Source organism: Loxodonta africana, chromosome 3 (assembly GCF_030014295.1).
Source record: "Loxodonta africana isolate mLoxAfr1 chromosome 3, mLoxAfr1.hap2, whole genome shotgun sequence".
Taxonomy (NCBI): Eukaryota; Metazoa; Chordata; class Mammalia; order Proboscidea; family Elephantidae; genus Loxodonta; species Loxodonta africana.
This window is the reverse complement of record NC_087344.1, coordinates 1987095-2007043: the sequence shown is the minus strand read 5'-3', so window position 1 is coordinate 2007043 and position 19949 is coordinate 1987095. Positions and strand designations below refer to the sequence as shown.

The 19949-nt window shown below is 40.7% G+C and overlaps 1 protein-coding gene across 1 annotated transcript in view; it reads left to right on the top strand.

Annotated features, from left to right (window-relative positions):
- LOC100662534 (zinc finger protein 345-like) overlaps positions 1–10454 on the top strand; it is a 43099-nt gene extending 32645 nt beyond the window's left edge. Inside the window, exons 6-8 of the mRNA XM_023541278.2 lie at positions 2913–3039; positions 4868–5021; positions 5610–10454. Of these exons, the coding sequence (XP_023397046.2) occupies positions 2913–3039; positions 4868–5021; positions 5610–7737 (2409 nt within the window). The 3' untranslated portion in view covers positions 7738–10454. The remainder of the gene's footprint in view (positions 1–2912; positions 3040–4867; positions 5022–5609) is intronic.
- Positions 10455–19949: the final 9495 nt, after the last annotated feature.

Sequence of the window (19949 nt, the reverse complement as noted above, 5' to 3'; positions counted from 1 at the left end):
TAATGAGTCTTCCTCCAATCTTGATGCCCTGTTCTTCTTCATGTAGTCCAGCTTCTCGTATTATTTGCTCAGCATACGGACTGAATAGGTATGGTGAAAGAACACAACCCTGACGCACACCTTTCAATATCCCCTTGTTGTGTCCAAACAACTGCCTCTTGATCTATGTAAAGTTTCCTCATGAGCACAATTAAGTGTTTTGGAATTCCCATTCTTCGCAATGGTATCCATAATTTGTTATGATCCACACAGTCAGATGCCTTTGCATGGTCAATAAAACACAGGTAAACATCCTTCTGGTATTCTCTGCTTTCAGCCAGGATCCATCTGACATCAGCAATGATATCCCTGGTTCCGTGTCCTTTTCTGAAACTAGCCTGAATTTCTGGCAGTACCCTGTCGATACACTGCTGCAGCCGTTTTTGAATTATCTTCAGCAAAATATTGCTTGTGTGTGATATTAATGATATTGTACTATAATTTCCACATTCAGTTGGATCACCTTTATTGGAAATAGGAATAAATATGGATCTCTTCCAGTCAGTTGACCAGGAAGCTGTCTTCCATATTTCTTGGCATAGACGAGTAAGCACCTCCAGTGCTGCACCTGTTTGTTGAAACATCTCAATTGATATTCCATCAATTCCTGGAGCCTTGTTTTTCGCCAATGCCTTCAGAGCAGCTTGGACTTCTTCCTTCAGTACCATCGGTTCCTGATCATATGACACCTCTTTAAATGGTTAAACATCAACTAATTCTTTTTGGTATAATGACTCTCTGTATTCCTTCCATCTTCTTTTGATGCTTCCTGCATCTTTTAGTATTTTCCCCATAGAATCCTTCACTATTGCTACTCGAGGCTTGAATTTTTTCTTCCGTTCTTTCAGATTGAGAAACGCCGAACGTGTTCTTCCCTTTTGGTTTTCCATCTCCAGCTCTTTGCACATGTCATTATAATACTTTATTTTGTCATCTTGAGATGTCCTTTGAAATCTTCTCTTTAGTTCTTTTACTTCATCAATTCTTTCTTTTGCTTTAGCTGCTCGACGTTCCAGAGCAAGTTTCAGAGTTTCCTCTGACATCCTTCTTGGTCTTTTCTTTCTTTCCTATCTTTTCAGTGACCTCTTGCTTTCTTCATGGATGATGTCCTTGATGTCATTCCACAACTCCTCTGGTCTTCGGTCACTAGTGTTCAATGCATCAAATCTATCCTTCAGATGGTCTCTAAATTCAAGTGGGATATACTCAAGGTCATATTTTGGCTCTCGTGGACTTGCTCTGATTTTCTTCAGTTTCTCCTTGAACTTTCATATGACCAATTGATAGTCTGTTTTGTGTTTCGCACCTGGCCTTGTTCTGACTGATGATATTGAGCGTTTCCATCATCTCTTTCCACAGATGTAGTCAGTTTGATTTGTGTGTTCCATCTGGCGAGGTCCATGTGTATAGCCGCCGTTTATATTGGTGAAAGAAGGCATTTGCAACGAAGAAGTCACTGGTTTTGCAAAATTCTCTCATTCGATCTCCGGTGTTGTTTCTGTCACCATGGCCATATTTTCCAGCTACTGATCCTTCTTCTTTGTTTCCAACTTTTGCATTCCAGTCACCAATAATTATCAATGCATTTTGAAACTAGCAGTCAGGAAATCAATGCAAGTAAAAATTGCATTGTGGAAATTATCTGCAAGAGAACTTTCTAAAGGGTTAAAAAGCAAAGATTTTACTTTAAGGAATAAGTTGTGCCTGGTCTAAGCCATGGTGCCTTCAGTCACCTCATATTCATGTGAATGCTGGACAGTTAAAGGAAGACCAAAGAATTGACGCTTTTGAATTATGGTGTTGATGAAGAATATTGAATATACCATGGACTGCCAGAAGTCCAAACAAATCTGTCTTGGAGGAAGTACAGCCAGAATATTCATTAGAAGCAAGGATGGTGAGAGTTTGTCTCACGTAGTTGGGACATGTTATGAGGAGGGACCAGTCCCTGAAGCAGGACATGATGTCAGAAAAGCAGAGAGGTTCAGTGAAAAAGAGGGAGACCCTCAAGAAGGTAGATTGACACAGTGGCTGCAACAATGGACTCAAGCAAAACAACAGTTGTGCGATTGATGCAGGACCAGGCAGTGTTTCATTCCATTGTACCTAGGGTCGCTATGAATCTGAACTTGCTCAAGGGCACCTAACAACCACAGCAACATGAAAGGGACAGAGAAGATTACAGGACAACTTAGTTTTTGAAAAATAGGTGAATGTCGTGTAAAAATTCCTAATTCTCCAAAAGGAGAATTAGGTCCACCTGGTTTTTTCAGCAGGTGGACCTGTCTCCTCCTGAAGTCCTATAGTTGTTCAATATGATATGAGCAGCTCAGGGTCTTGGGCTGGCAGTTTGTTGTGCAGGCCTCTCGTGTTCCCATGGATGTGAGGGATAAAAAGAAAAACTGGCATTCTTCAGTGTTTCCCAGTTGTTAGTATCTCATCCTGCTTTCGCTGCACACTTAATGTTTTGTTGAGTGTTCTTGTGGGTCTTATGCAGGAAGATGTAATTGTTTATTCACAGGGAATTGATGATCTGAGTTAAAGCATTTCTTTAATTTGTGCCATGTTTTCTAACTGTTCTAGATTGTAAAGAGAGTGGAATAGGACTGTAATTGATTGCAGTCAAACGGTGGAGAGATTATTTCAGTGTGTTGGAAGTCTGAGGACAGTATGCCATTAGTGAGGATGTGAATGTAGTTAGGGAAGGGGTGCGGCTGATGGTCATACCCTAGAGTAGACCTTGTAAAACATAGCACCTTGTGTTAAATTTCTGTAAATTCTTACTTCCCATGAAGGCTCAGCCTTACCCTACTTTCTTGCACATGTTGGAGTAAATGGTACCATATGGATCCCAAATGTGTTGAATGTTTTAGGTCTCAGTGGTCATTGAGGATGTGGCCGTGGTCTTTAGCCATGAAGAGTGGGCTTTGCTAGATCCTGCTCAGAGGAAACTCTACAGAGATGTGATGATGGAAACCTTTAGAAACCTTGCCTCAATAGGTAAGAATGGCATCGTTTATTTTTTTTAATTATCCTTTAGTTAACAAATATTTTACACATCAATTTTGCTCCGGTGTTTGAGCTGAGGAATGGAAATAAATTGTTAAATAAAACAGGCATGGTCCATTCATCTGTGAAGTTCGTAAATCCTGGCTACCTCATGAACATAAACTTCTATGTATTAAAATTAGTTTTCACACTAATTAGATAGTAGACAAGAACTTTTGTAGGTGAAGGGAAAGACAACACAAAATATGGGAGAGGTCAGCACAACTGGACTAAACAAAAACCAAGGAAGATTCCTGAATAAACTTGAACACTTCGAAGGCGAGAGTAGTAGTGTCCGGGGTCTGGAGACCATGGTTTCAGGGGACGTATAGGTGAATTGGCATAGTAAAATCTATTAAGAAAACATTCTGCATCCCACTTTGGTGAGTGGCATCTGGAGTCTTAAATGTTAGCAAGCAGCCATTTAAGATGCATCAATTGTCTCAACCCACCTGGAGCAAAGGAAAATGAACACCAAATACACAAGGTAATTATGGGTCCAAGAAATGGAAAAGGCCCCATAAATCAGAGACGACATCAGCCTGAGACCAGAAGAACTAGATGGTGCCCGGCTGCAACCAATGACTGCCCTGACAGGGAACACAACAGAGAATGCCTGATGGAGCAGGAGAGCAGTGGGATGCAGACCTCAAATTCCTGTAAAAAGACCAGACTTAATGGTCTAACTGAGACTAAAAGGACCCTGGAGGTCACGGTACCCAGACCTTCTTTTAGCCCAAGACTGGAACCATTCCCAGAACCAATTCTTCAGACAGGGGTTGAACTGAAGTATGGGATAGGAAATGATACTGCTGAGGAGTGAGCTTCATGGCCCAATAGACACATGAGACCATGTGTGCAGCTCCTGTCTGGAGGGGAGATGAGAAGACAGAGGGGGACAGAAGCTGGCTGAATGGACACGGGGACTACAGGGTGGAGAAAAGGAGTGTGCTGTCTTACTAGGGTGAGAACAACTAGGAGTACATTGCAAGGTGTATATAAATTTTTATATGAGAGACTGACTTGATTTGTAAACTTTCACTTAAAGGACCATAAAAAAATAAGAAGGTTCATTTTCATTTCTTTTGTATTTAAAAGCCGTGAGGCTCTGTACGTGTTGAAAGCATAAGCACTGGTTTTAGGGGTCACTTTGGGACATGAGAGATTTTTGTTTAGACCTTTTAGAGAGTTTTATTGTGTTCATTACTTGTTTGCCATGATTTTTTTGCTGCAAATAAACCCACACCTGTCCATCTGCAGAGACCCTGCAGAGCAGTGTATTGGCTCAGTGTCAGGGAAATGTTCATCACTACATTGTCTTCCCTAATGACATGGATTTCTTCATGTGCACCATGTTGGAGTGCCCATTTATTGTCCTGGAGGAGCCAGCACAGTAAGATAGGGAATTACATTTGAATCAGTCACCTAGAAAAAGTCTCTTTTGGGTTGATGACACAACTTCACATATATCTGAGCTTAGTTTTCTGACTTTAGCAATTCTCTCACACCTGTGGTTTTGGAGACCCTTTCCTCTTTTGATGTTATATGTGTATTGTGTTCAGTATTTTTCTACTTAGCTCTCCTAATTACACCTGTGTATGTCACCATCATTCTCAGTGCTTATTATTAAAACGTAAATTACGTTTTCACCAGTGTCGAAGTGCTGAAACGGCAAAATGGAGCTAAGTCTGCCTTTGTTCACGGTATCCTTTTTTTTCCCCTAATAATGCCTTTCCTTTTTGTTTCATATTATGAACCTCAACTTGAATTATTGGGTCAGTCTCTCAAAACCTTAATGATGGAGAAAAATTATTATCCAGTGAACATATAATGGTGCAATTCATGAAGAATAACACCTGGTCCTCCATGTTAGGAGAAACCTCTGAATTACATGCCGCTAAAGATCAGCATAAACACCAGAGGAGATATTTGAGGTGAGTGTCATTCCTACAAGAGAAAACAGTGCCTCAGGAGAAGGTGTTAAGGTTTTGTAACGTGATATTTTTGTGTGTATATGTGTATGTATAGATGTATCTATGCTTCATAAAGTAGTAAGTCAGCACAAAAGAAGATGACTTTCAAGGATCTCTTTGAGATAGATTGATACATTGACTGCAAAAACGGGCTCACAAATAGCAACAATTGTGAGGATGACTCAAGACTAGGCAACGTTTCATTTTATTGTACATGTAGTTGCTATGAGTCACAACTGACTCTAGGCCACCTAAGAACAATACGTGATGCTAACTGTAAAATTCTGGGTTCAGAGAATTTTCATGATACAACATGTTCATAAATCTGAGTTAGTTATCGAATATTTGAAGCATGTTTCATTTAGACATAATTATCAGAATGTAATATATTTTAGAAACACAGTGGCAATAATGATAGTATTCTGCTAGATGATTTAATCTATGAAACATGAGACAAGTCAGGGCAAAAACCATCCACATTTACTGTGTTTGGTAATGGTGAAGTTAGAACAAATTTATTTCCAACAGCATGTTTCCTGTTTTTAACAGAAGTCATTCAGTAGACAACCTCTGTGAAAATAATGAAGCCAGTCAGTGTGGAAAAACCTTCAGCCATATTTTAAATCTTACTGTGCTAAAAAGAAACCCTCCAGATGTAAATCCCTTTGAGTGCTGTGAGTGTGGAAAAGCCTTTGTGGATCACTCATCACAAAAACATCCTACCAGACCTCTCACTGGATGTCATGTCTGTCAGTATAAGGAACGTGGAGAAGCCTGCGGTTGTCCCTCTCACCTAACCATGCAAATAAGAACTCTTAATGAAGAGAAGCCCCATAAATGTGAGACATGTGGGAAGGACTTCATTTGTATCTCAACGCTTAAGAATCCCGTCACAACACTCAATGGTGAGAAATGCTTTGAAATTAAAGCATGTGGGAAACATTTCTTTAGTTTCTCCTCCTTTTGGACACAGGTGAGAGATTATAAGCATGACTGTAAAGAATGTTGTAAAACCTGTACTCGTCCTTCATCCCTCTTATTACATAAAAAATTTCATAACAGGTTTAAGCCTTATGAATATAAGAAATGGAAAGCCTGTACTGAAGCCTCGTCTCTCACTCCACATATAAGTACTTATAGTGGAGAGAGACTTTATGTATCTGAGCAATATGGGAGAGCCTTTAGTAAGTCATCACATCTCACTACACATATCAGAACTCACAATGTGCAGAGGCCTTATGAATGTCAGGAATTTGGGAAACGCTTTAGTAATTCCTTAGCCCTCACTACATGTATAAGAACTGACACTGGAAAGAGGCCTTATGAATGTAAGCAATGTGGGAAATCCTTTACTTTTTCCTCAGCCCTTACTACGCACATGATTACTCACAATGGAGCGATGCCCTATGAATGTAAGGAGTGTGGAAAAGCCTTTATTGATTTCTCAGGGCTCTCTACACATGTAAGAACTCACAGTGGAGAGAAACATTATAAATGTAAAGAATGTGGAAAAGCCTTTAGGAGTTCCTCACACCTCACTATGCATGTAAGAATGCACAGTGGGGAAAGACTTTATGAATGTAAGGAATGTGGGAAAGCCTTTATGTGTTCCTCAGACCTCACTACACATACAAGAACTCACACTGGCAAGAAGCCCTATGAGTGTAAAACATGTGGGAAAGCTTTTAGTAACTCCAGAGCCCTCATAAAACATACAAGAACTCACACTGGAGAGAGGCCCTATGGATGTAAGGAATGTGGGAAAGCCTTTAAGCAACTCTCACACCTCACTAATCATTTAAGAACTCACAGTGGAGAGAGGCCTTATTTATGTAAGGAATGTGGGAAAACCTTCAGGCAAGCCTCACACCTCAGTATACATATAAGAAATCACAGTGGTGAGAAAGGGTATCAGTGTAAGGAATGTGGGAAACCCTTTACTCGTTCTTCATTCCTCACTGCACATATACGAACTCATAGTGGAGAGCGGCCTTATGAATGTAAGCAATGTGGAAAAGCCTTTAGGCAGGTCTCTACACTCGCTGCACATACAAGGACACACAGTGGAGAGAGGCCTTATGAATGTAAGCAATGTGGGAAATCATTTACATCTTCCTCAGCCCTTACTATACATAGGAGAACTCACAGTGGAGAGAGGCCTTATGAATGTAAGGAGTGTGGAAAAGCCTTTATTGATTCCTCGGCCCTCACTACACACATAAGAACTCACAGTGGAGAAAGACCTTACGAATGTATGGAATGTGCCAAAACCTTTAGGAGTTCTACACACCTCACTAAGCATATAAGAACGCACAGTGGAGAGAGACCTTATGAATGTAAGGAATGTGGGAAAGCCTTCAGGCAGGTCTCAGTCCTCATTACACATTTAAGGACACACAGTGGTGAGAGGCCTTATAAATGTAAGGAATGTGGGAAAGCCTTTAGTTGTTCCTCAAACTTCAGTATACACAGAAGAATTCACACTGGAGAGAGACCTTATGAATGTAAGGAATGTGGGAAAACCTTTAGGAGTTCTTCACACCTCACTACACATAGAAGAATTCACACTGGAGAGAGACCTTATGAATGTAAGGAATGTGGGAAATCCTTTAGTAAGGCCTCAAACCTCACTGCACATATAAGGACTCACAGTAGAAAGAGGCCTTATGAATTATGAATGTAACCAATGTGGGAAACCCTTTAGTTGTTCCTCACCCCTCACTATGTATGTAAGTACAGTGGAGAGAGACCTTATGAATGTAAGGAAACTGGGAAAGCCTTTAGGCAGCTCTCAGCTGTCACTATACATATAAGAACTCAGAGTGGAGAGAGGTGTTATGACCTTGAGTCTTTCCTCACACCTCACTACAAAGTGCAGACTATGTCAAAACTGGGGTGTTTCATCCTTACTACCGTAATTTCAAACAGCAGATTTCTAACAGTTTGAAGAACAAAGTTTCTCTGTGAGTACAAAAGGAATACTAACTCAAAAAAGGGGTCATTAGAGCTACCTTTTGCCTTTGCGAGACGTGACAGTTTCATTATAACTGCAGGGCTATGCGAATCAGTGTTTGTTACTTTCTCCATCCAAGCTAAATTTTACCTTCCTTAAAGTCTTTGCCTATTACAAATAATGCTGCAGGGAATAGCCTCCAACAAATGTGTTTTTATGTTTTTTAATGTTTTATTGATGTTATTTTGCGTACAATAAAACACACTGATCTTGTATTTGGTTTAAGAGTATTTTGTTTCCATATTCATGACATTTCCTTCCATTTTTTTATTATAAAATTAAGTTTTACCCTTTATAATGAGTTTGTCATAGGGCCGTATGTTGAGATTGTGCAAATACTCTGTTTTTCATCATACTTTTTTTGGCCTGCTAATTTTACTGTCGATTGATAATTATTGTCTATGATTATTAATATTGTGTTTTCTGAATGGTATTTCCTGTTGTCATCATTTCTTCTGTATTTATTAATTGGTATTCTGCAAGGAATAGATTTTCCTTTTCTCTCTTTTATTTATTAAATTGTTTATGCCAGTATAGGCTAATCCACCTCATCTGTCAGTTTGTGGTACTATGGTGGCTTGCATGTTGCTGTAATGCTGGAAGCTATGCCACCAGCATTTAAAATACAAGCAGGGTCACCTGTAGTGGACAGTTTTCAGTGGAGCTTCTAGACTATGACAGACTAAGAAGAAAGACCTGGCAGTTTACTTCTGAAAAAATTGGCCATTGACAAACTTACGAATAGCAGGAGGACACTCTCTGAAATAGTGCTGGCAGATGAGCCCCTCAGGTCAGAAGACACTCAATGTACAACTGGGGAAGAGCTGCCTCTTCAAAGTAGAGTTGCCTTAATGATGTGGATGGATAAAGCTTTTGGGACCTTGATTTGTTGAGATGGGATATCTCAAAATGAGAAGAAATGGCTGCAAACTTCCAATGATGATTGGAATGTGGAATGTACAAAGTATGAATATAGGAAACTTGGGAATAATAGAAAATGAAATAGAACACATAAAGATCAATATCCTAGGCATTAGTGAGTGAAATGGCGTACTGACCTTTTTGAATATTAGAGTCATGTGGTCTGCTATGCCAGGAATGACAAATTGAAGAGGAATGACATCAATTCATCATCAAAGAGAACATTTCAAGATTTATCCTGAAGTACAACACTGTCAGTGATAGGATAATATCCATATGTCTATACGAAAGACCAATTAATATGACTGTCATTCAAATTTACCTGCCAACCACTACTGCAAGACATGTAAATTGAAGATTTTTACCAAATTCTGGGCTCTAAAGTTGACCAAACACACAATCAAGATGCATTGATAATTACTGGTGATTGTAATGTGAAAATTGGAAACAAAGAAGAAAGATCAGTAGTTGGAAAATATGGCCTTGGTGATAGAAATGATGCTGGAAATCACATGATAGAATTTTGCAAGACCAACGATTTATTGCAAATGCCTTTTTCTATACCATAAATGGTGCCTATATACATAGACCTCGCCAGATGAAATACAAAGGAATCAAATCAACTATGTGCAAATCACTGGAGTTAGAAAACTAAAAGGGAAGAACACACTCAGCATTTCTCAAGCTGAAAGGACTGAGGAGAAAATTCAAGCCTCGAGTTGCAATATTAAGAATTCTTTGTGGAGAATACTGAACAATAAAGGAAGCATCAAAAGAAGATGGAAGGAATACACAGAGACACTGTATTGAAAAGTATTGGTTGATGTTTAATTATTTCAGGAGGTAACATATGATCAAGAACTCATGGTACTTCTCCTACTCATCTGGTGCCGATATAGTAGAAATACCAAACATGGATGGCTTCCACAAGCAGAAATTTATTCACTCACTGTGTAGGAAGCTAGAAGTCCAAATTCAGGGTACCGGCTACAGAGGAAGGCTTTCTCTCTCTATCAGCTCTATCCTTGTCATCAATATTCACTGGCCAAGGAACTTCTCAGTGCAGGGACCCCAGGTCCAAAGGACATGCTTGTCTCCTGATTCTTGTTTCTAGGTGGTATTAGGTCCCCTGTCTTTGTGCTCATTTCTTTCCTTAATATCTCAAAAGAGATTGGCTTTAAACAAAACCTAATCTTGTAGATTGACTCCTGCATCATTAACATAACTGCTGCTAATCCCACCTCATTAACATCATAGAGGTAGGATTTCCAACACACAGGACAATCACATCAGATGACAAAATGGTGAACAATCACAATATTGAGAATCATGGACTAGCTAAGTTGACACACATTTTGGGAGGACACAATTCAATCCATAACAATTAGTTATGGATTGAATTGGAGTCCCACCTTCACTGAAGGCATTGGTGGAAAACAAGGCTCTAGGAGTTGATGGAATACCAATTGAGATGTTTCAACAAATGGATGCAGCACTAGAGGTGCTCACTCATCTATGCCAAGAAATTTGGAAGACAGCTACCTGGACAGCCAACTGGAATAGATACATGTTTCTGCCCATTCCAAAGGTGACCCAACCAAATTCAGAAATTATTGTACAGTATCTTTTTTTTTATCATTAATGTCACACGCATGTAAAATTTTACTGAAGGTAATTCAAGAGGCAGTTGTTTGGACAGAACAAGGGGGTACTGATTGGTTTAAAGTCTGGAAAGGTGTGCGTCAGGGTTGTATTCTTTCACCATACCTATTTAATCTGTATGCTGAACAAATAATACGAGAAGCTGGACTATATGAAGAAGAACGGGGCATCAGGATTGGAGGAGGACTCATTAACAACCTGCGTTATGCAGATGACACAACCTTGCTTGCTGAAAGTGAAGAGGACTTGAAGCACTTACTAATGAAGATCAAAGACCACAGCCTTCAGTATGGATTGTACCTCAACATAAAGAAAACAAAAATCTTCACAACTGGACCATGAGCAACATCATGATAAACAGAGAAAAGATTGAAGTTGTTAAGGATTTCATTTTACTTGGATCCACAATCAACAGCCATGGAAGCAGCAATCAAGAAATCAAAAGACGCATTGCATTGGGGAAATCTCCTGCAAAGGACCTCTTCAAAGCGTTGAAGAACAAAGATGTCACCCTGAAGACAAAGGTGCGCCTGACCCAAGCCATGGTATTTTCAATCACATCATATGCATGTGAAAGCTGGACAATGAATGAGGAAGACCGAAGAAGAGTCGACGCCTTTGAATTGTGGTGTTGGTGAAGAATATTGAATATACCACAGACTGCCAAAAGAACGAACAAATCTGTCTTGGAAAAAGTGTGGCCAGAATGCTCCTTGGAGGCAAGGACGGTGACACTGCATCTTACATACTTTGAACATGTTGTCAGGATGGATGAGTCCCTGGAGAAGGACATCATGCTTGGCAGAGTACAGGGTCAGCGGAAAAGAGGAAGACCCTCAACGAGGTGGATTGACACAGTGACTGCAACAATGAGCTCAAGCCAGGCAGTGTTTCGTTCTGTTGTGCATAGTGTCGCTGTGAGTCAGAACCGACTCAATGGCACCTAACGACAACAATTCAAAAGTAGTTGCAGCAATACATCAATAGGGAAACTGCCTGAAAGTCAACCTGGATTCATAAGAGGATGTCGAATTGAATATCATTCCTGATGTTAGATAGTTCTTGCCTGAATACAGAGTATACCAGAAAGATGGTTACCTGTGTGATCCTGACTGTGCAAAGACATTCAGCTGTGTGCACTGTAACAATTGATGGAAAAGAATGTGATGAATGGAAATTCAGAACACTTAATTTTGCTCACCAGGAACCTGCAAATAGACCAAGAGGCAATCGTTTGAACAGAACAAGGGGATAGTTCGTGGTGTAAAGTCAGAAAAGGTGTGCGTCAGGGTTGTGTCCTTTCACCATACGTATTCAATATGTATGCTGAGGCTCAGAGCAAGGGTATTATTTTCTCTTAGTTAAATTTTATTAGAGGTCAGAAAGGGTGAAGATGAGACAAACTTTTCGAAAACCTAACCAGATCACATGGACACCTGCAGCAGACCTGAATGGCTGGTATGTGAATAACCTCACCCTTAGAACTGTTTTGCCCTATTGAAAGACTAATTTTTTTTTAATTTTTATTGTGCTTTAAGTGAAAGTTTACAAATCAAGTCAGACGCTCATACAAAAATTTATAAACACCTTCCGATTGCTCCCCCACCCAATGAGACAGCACACTGCTTCCCCCCTCTATTTCTTTTCGAGTCCATTCGTCCAGCTTCTGACCCTCTCTACCCTCTAATCTCCCCTTCAGACAGGAGATGCCAACATAGTCTCATGTGTCTGCTTGATCCAAAAAGCTCATTCTTCACCAGTGTCATTGTTTATCCCATAGTCTTGTCCAGTCCCTGTCTGAGGAATTAGCTTTAGGAATGGTTCCTGTCCTGGGCTAACAGAAGGTCTGGGGACCATGACCTCCAGGGTCATTCTAGTCTCAGTCAGACCATTAAGCCTGGTCTTTTTACAAGAATTTGGGGTGTGCGTCGTACTGCTGTCCTGCTCCCTGAGTGGATCTTTGTTGTGTTACCTGTCAGGGCAGTCATCGGTTGTAGCCGGGTACCATCTAGTTCTTCTGGCCTCAGGCTGAGATAGCCTCAGGTTTATGTGGCCATTTCTGTCCCTTGGGCTCATAATTACCCTGTGTCCTTGGTGTTCTTCATTCTCCTTTGCTCCAGGTGGGTTGAGACCAATTGATGCATCTTAGATGGCCATTTGCTAGCGTTTAATCCCCAGATGCCACTCTCCAAAGTGGGATGCAGAGTGTTTTCTTAATAGATATTTTTATGCCAGTTGACCTAGATGTCTCCTGAAACCATGGCCCCTAAACCTCCGCCCCATTTACCCTGGCCTTCGAAGCATTCAGTTTATTCAGGAAACGTCTTTGCTTCTGGTTTACTCCATTTGTGCTGTCCTCTCATGTATTGTGTGTTGGCTTTCCCTTCACATAAAATAGTTCTTATCTACTATCTAATTAGTGAAAACCCCTTTCCATCCCTCACTCCCTCCCCCACTCCCTGTAACCATCAAAGAGTATTCTCTGTTTAAACTATTTCTCCAGTGAAGGACTAATTTTTAATGACAGTTTTGGGTTGGTAAAATGATTGGGAGGGAAAAATCAATCTTCCTGCTATGAAAGAACCAAGACTACAAAAGCCAGGGGTTCGCCTGCAGTGTGATGGATCAGTTTTGTATGGCCTTTCTCACCATGGTCTCGTAATTCCCACCGAAAGATTGGGTGCGGCCATTCTAATAAGGTATATGCAATTCTAATGGGAGGATTGGTCAGTTTTGCTCTCCTCTAGGCTTAAAATGAGCCATCCCAGAGGCAGGAAAGAGAGAATCTCACCACCACCAAGGAAGGGCAAGAACAGAGTGCATCCTTTGGACCTTGGATCTTGTCATGGATTGGATTATATGCCCCCAAAAAATATGTGTATCAGCTTCACTGGGCCATGATTCCTGGTATTGTGTGATTTTCCTGTGTGTTGAAAATCCTGCATCTATAATGTTAATGAGGAAGGATGGGAGGCAGTTGTCTTACTGAAGCAGAATTCATTCTACAAAATTGGATTGTGTCTTGAGACAATCTCTCGAGATACAAAAGAAAGAATTGAGCAGAGAGACAGGGGGACCTGATAACACCAAGAAAGCAGTACCGGGTACAGAGCACATTCTTTGGACTTGGGGTCCCTGTGCAGAAAAGCTCCTAGTCTGGGGGAGGATGAATGAGAAGGTTGACAGAAAGCCTTCCCCTAGGGCTGACGCCCTAAATTTGGACTTTTAGCCTACTTTATTGTGAGAAAATAAACTTCTCTTTGTTAAAGCCATGCACCTGTGGTATTTCTGTTACAGCAGCACTAGACAACTAAGATAGGTTCCTGAGCTGAGAAACTTCAGGAACCAGCACACCGAGAGAGAGAGCTATAATGCTGAAGATGGCGAGAAGCGACGGCAGGACAGACGGACAGGAGACAACTTGGTGGGCTTCCCGGCCCATGGACTGAAACAGCTGAGTGCCTTTAATTGAGCCAGGTTTGCCGACTCATGGAGCTAGAGCTGAGTGCCTTCCGGCCGAGGCTTACTGGTGAAGTGGGGTGTCTTGGGTACTTATCAGCAGAGCTAAACAGCTTTGTAACTCTTGCTTGAGCAGAACAATGGCCAAGGGGACCCAGAGAGGCAGCCTCTCAGCACGGCTGCAAAGAGGCTCTACTGATGAAAGAACTTTATCCTGAATGTTGCTGAGCCTGAATTGTAGCCTGTTAAAAACCCATAATCGTGAGTATTGTCTGTGAGTACTGTGTGGCCATTGCAATGAATTATCAAACCCAGCAAAGTAGAGAGTTTGATGCGTAGGATGGTTGGTGTCAGAATTGGTAAATATGCCAGAGAGAGGGGTATGCCTGACCTCCTCCTCATAGGAATCGGCTTTGGGCTGTTGATCTCGGTGCTCCCTCCCTCTTCTGAAGTTAGAGGAGATCAGATGGAGATGCCTCCTGCATGCCGTTTCTACACGGAGAAAAGGTTGAAGTTGTCAAGGATTTGACCTTACTTAGATCCATAATCAACACCCATGGAAGAAGTAGTCAAGAAATCAAATGATATATTGCATTGGGCAAATCATCTTCAAAAGACCTCTTTAAAGTGTTGAAAAGCAAAGATGTTATTTGGAGGACTAAGGTGCTCCTGACCCAAGCCATGGTGTTTTTAATCGCCTCATATGTATGCGAAGGCTGGACGATGGATAAAGAAGACCAAAGAATTGACGAATTTGAATTATGATGTTGGCAATGACTTTGAACATATCATGGACTACCAGAAGAATGAAGAAATCTGAATGTTCCTTAGAAGCAAGAATGCTGTTGTTATTAGGTGCTGTTGAGTGGATTACGACTCATAGCGATCCTACGTACAACAAAATGAACATGCCCAAAGTATGTGAGACAAAGTATTGCCATCCTTGCTTCTAATGAATGTTCTGGCTGTACTTCATCCAAGACAGATTTCATTCTTTTGGCCGTCCAGGGTATATTTAATAGTCTTCGCCAACACCATAATTCAAAGGTGTGAATTCTTCAGTATTCTTTAGTCATCGTCCAGTTTTCACATGCATACGAGGCGATTGAAAGCACAATGGCTTGGATCAGGTGCACCTGAGTCCTTATAGTGATATCTTTGGTTTTTAACACTTTAAAGAGGTCTTTTGCATCAGTTTGTCCAATGCAATGCTTTGTTTGATTTCTTAAGTGCTACTTCCACAGACGGTGATTGTGAATCTATGTAAAATGAAAACCTTGACAACTTCAGTCTTTGTTCCGTTTATCATGATGCTACTCATTGGTCCTGTTGTGAGGATTTTTGTTTTCTTTATGTTGAGGTGTAATCCATACTGATGGCTGTGGTCTTTGGTCTTCATCAGTAAGTGCTTCAAGTCCTCTTCACTTTCAGCAAGCAAGGTTGTGTCATCTATATGACACAGATGGTTAATGAGGTTTCCTCCAATCTGATGTCCCATTCTTCTGCATATAGTCCAGATTCTTGGATTATTTGCTCGGCATACAGATTAAATAAATATGGTGAAAGGATACAACCCCAATGCACTCCTTTCCTGACTTCAGACCACACACTATCCCCTTGTTCTGTTTGAGCAGCTGCCTCTTGATCCATATACAGGCTCCTTAGGAGCACGATTAAGTGTTCTGGAGTTCCCATTCTTCCCAGTGTTATCCATCATTTGTTATGATCCACACAGAATGCCTTTGCATAGGCAATAAAACATAGGTAAACATCTTTCTGGTATTCTCTGCTTTCAACCACGATCCATCTGACATCAGCAATGATATCCCTCGTTCTACGTCCTCTTCTGAATCCAACTTGAATTTCTGAAAATTCCCTGCCTATGTGCTGTTGCAAATGATGTTGAATGATCTTCAGCAAAAGTTTACTTACATGTGATGCTAATCATATTGTTTGATATTTTCTGCATTTGATTGGATCAACTTTCTTTGGAATAAGCATAGATATGGATCTCTTCCAGTTGATTGGCCAGGTAACTGTCTTCTAAATTTTTTGGCATAGACAAATGAGCACTTCTACCACTGCGTCCATTTGTTAAAACATCCGAATTGGTATTCCGTCAATTCCTGAAACCTTGTTTTTCCCCAGGGCCTTCAGTGTAGCTTGGACTTTTTCCTTCAGTACTGTTGGTTCTTGATCATATGCCAGCTCCTGAAATGACTGAACATCGATCAATTATTTTTGGTTCAGTGACTCAGTGTATTCCTTCAATCTTCTTTTGATACTTCCAGCATTGTTCAGTATTTTGCCCATAGAATCCTTCACTATTGTAACTCAAGACTTGAAGTTTTTTCTTCAGTTCTTTCAGCTTGAGAAATACCAAGTGTGTTCCTTTTTGTTTTTCTAACTCCAGGTCTCTGCTCATGTCATTATAATACTTTGTCTCTCGAGCTGCCTTTTTTTTGAAATCTTCTGTTCTGCTCTTTTACTTCATCATTTATTCAGTTTGCTTTAGATACTCTATGTTCAAGAGCAACTTTCAGAGTAGTATCTACTGACATCCATTTTGGTCTTTTCTCTCTGTCCTGTCTTTTTAGTGATTATTGCTTTCTTCATCTATGATGTCCTTGATGTCCTTCCACAACTTGGCTGGTCTTCAGTAATTGCTGTTTAATGCATCAAATCTGTTCTTGAAATGGTCTCTAAATTCAGGTGGAATATATTCAACATCATTCTTTGTCTTTCGTAGACTTGTTCTACTTTTATTTGGCTTCACTTTGAACTTGAATATGAGCAATTGATGGCATGTTCCACAGTTGGCCCCTGGCCTTGTTCCGACTGATGATATTGAGCTTCTCCATCATCTCTTTCCACATATGTCATCTGTTTGACTCCTGTGTATTCCATCCACCAAGGTCCATGTGTATAGTCACCATTTATGTTGTTGAGAAAGTTATTTGCAATGAAGAAGTTTTTGGTCTTTCCAAAATTCTGTCATATGATCCCTGGTGCTGTTTCTGTCACCAACGCTGTATTTTCCAACTAATGATCCCTCTTCTTTGTTTCCAACTTACGTATACTAATCACCAGTAGTAAGCAGTACATCCTGATTGCATATTTGATTCATTTTGCTCTGCAGAAGTTGATAAAAATCTTCAATTTCTTCAACTTTTGCATTAGTGGTTGGTACTTAAATTTCAAAAATAAGAGGCAGGGCCAAGATGGCGCAGTAGTCAGAAGGTTCCAGTTGTCCCTCTTACAACAAATGCCAAAAAAAAAACAAGTGAATCGATTATATATATAACAGGATAGGAGCCCTGAACATCAAAGCCAAAGTTAAGAAATTGGACAGAGCAGCAAGGGAAGGGAAAGACAGTTCAGAAGTGGCAAGGAGTTTCCAGACCTGACTTGGCGGAAACCTGTGTCCCCTCAGGCCCGATCCCCTTACACAACTGCGGCGGTCCTGGCAGTAGCGTTTGGGACACATTTTCCATTGTGAAAATTAACGAGTAGTACAGAGTCTACTCATGCCTCTGGAATCAGCAAAGAACAGTACTCTCGACAAAAGATAAGTACTGGCATCTAATTTACCATGCAGATCAAAAAGCACCGTTTGCAAAAGAACTCTCTTCCTTTTATCTGATCCCACCTCCCTCTGCCCTAGCCCCCTAGCCATCTTCAGTGGCAGCCAATTTCCCTGGGCCTGGGATATGTCCTGCTGCATGCCTTGAGCCATTCTCCCAGTCTTGGAGAAGGAACAAATTAAGAAATGGGGAAAAAATAATCTGCCAGCTCCCCTGAGCTGGAAACTCAGAGCAGAAGCAGCTCCTGTCCCGGCACAAACTGTCCACAGATATTGAATGCCTTTCACCCCTGCATGGACCTGTGTGGGCCCATTTCAGCAGCTTAGGCCCTTGTTGTCCCAGCGCAATGGTGTATGTGCCTAAGGTCTGACTTCAACAGTTTCAGCTGTGGGGTAGAGAGGTGGGTTTGATGTTTATTTAACACCACTCTGCTTATTAAGCAGGGTCCTCACCTACCCACATCAGGGGCCTGAGGACTGATGGCTGCACCCATGCCACCTAGCCACCCATGACAGGGATCCAAGGATAATTGATGCATCCCAGTCCTTAAAGCCAAAAGCACTGCGTGCCCATAGTCTGGCTTCAGAGCCCACCCAGCTTTGTGCTCTAGGGAACAGGGATACACTTTCCTCACAGACACTCAGGGGATGGTTGTCAGTCCCTTCCCTTGCTCAGAGTGTGACCCGCTCCTGCAACCAGATACTTGTACCTACACCAATCACCCCTGCTCCTCTAATTCTGTAGGTGAGCACCTGCACCACACACTTGGTGACCTGGACACCTGAGCTGAATCCATACAACAAAAGTGAATGGACTCCTAGGTTTATATACCTGGTAACAGCTCTGGCCATCTGGTGACAGGATGTTAGAGCTTCAAAGGTGACAATAATCAAGCTAGCTTATGCAAGCAGCCTACTTGTGCATATAAAAAGACAAAGCAAGAAGCTAGGACAAAGTAAGCAAACATAAATTAGTACAATAACTTACAGATGGCTCAGAGACAAGAGTCAGTCTCAAATCACATTAAGAAGTAGATCATGATGGCTTCAACAAGCTCACAAAACAAAGAGTCAAGGAATCTTCCAGACAAAGATATATTCCTGGAATTACCAGAGGTAGAATATAAAAGATAAATACACAGAACTCTTCAATAGCTCAGGAAGGAGTGCAGGCAAAATGCAAAACAAGCCAAGGAACAGTTGAGGAAATTAAGAAGGTTATTCAAGAGCATAATGATCAACTTAATAGGCTTCAAGAATCCATAGAGAGACAGCAATCAGAAATTCAGATTAACAACAAAATTTCAGATTTAGACACCTGAATAGGAAAAGGAGCTGAGTTGAGGAAATGGAAGTCAGAATTAGTGAGATTGAAGATAAAATACTTGGCACTGATATATTTGAAGAAAAATCACATAAGAGAATTTTTTAAAAAATGAAGAAACCCTAAGAATCATGTGGGACTCTATCACGAGACCTAAGCTATGAGTGATTCGAGTACCAGAACATGGAGGGAGAACAGAAAATACACATAAAACTATTGAAGATTTGTTGGCAGAAAACTTCCCTGATAACATGAAAGGCAAGGAGATATGTATTCAAGATGCTTATAGAACCCGACAGAAGATAGATCCCAAAAGAAAGTCAACAAGACATAATCAAACTTGCCAAACCCAAAGATAGAGAATTCTAAGAATGGCTAGGGATCAACAAAAAAGTTCCCTAAAAAGGAGAGTCAATAAGAATAAGCTTGGACTACTCATCAGAAACCATGCAGGCAAGAAGGCAACGAGATGACATACATAAAGCCTTGAAGGAAAAAAATTTCCAGCCAAGAGTCATATATCCAGCAAAAATGTCTCTCAAATATGAAGGTGAAATTAGGACATTTCCAGAAGTTTAGGGAATTTGCAAAAACCAAACCAAAACTATAAGAAATACTAAAAGGAGTCCTCTGGTTAGAAAATCAATAACATCAGATAACAACCCAAGACTAGAACACAGGACAGAGCAACCAGATACCAGCCCAGATACGGAAATCACAAAAATAAATTTAAAAAATGCTAAAAACAGGGAAACAACGATGTCATTACATAAAAGATGACAACATTAAATCAATAAAGAGGGACTAAAAAAATGTAGTCATAGATCTTTCCTAGGGAGAGGAAGTCAAGATGATATAAAGAGATAAATGTTTGGTTTAAACTTAGAAAAACGGGTAAATATTAAGGTAACCACAAAGGAGACTAAC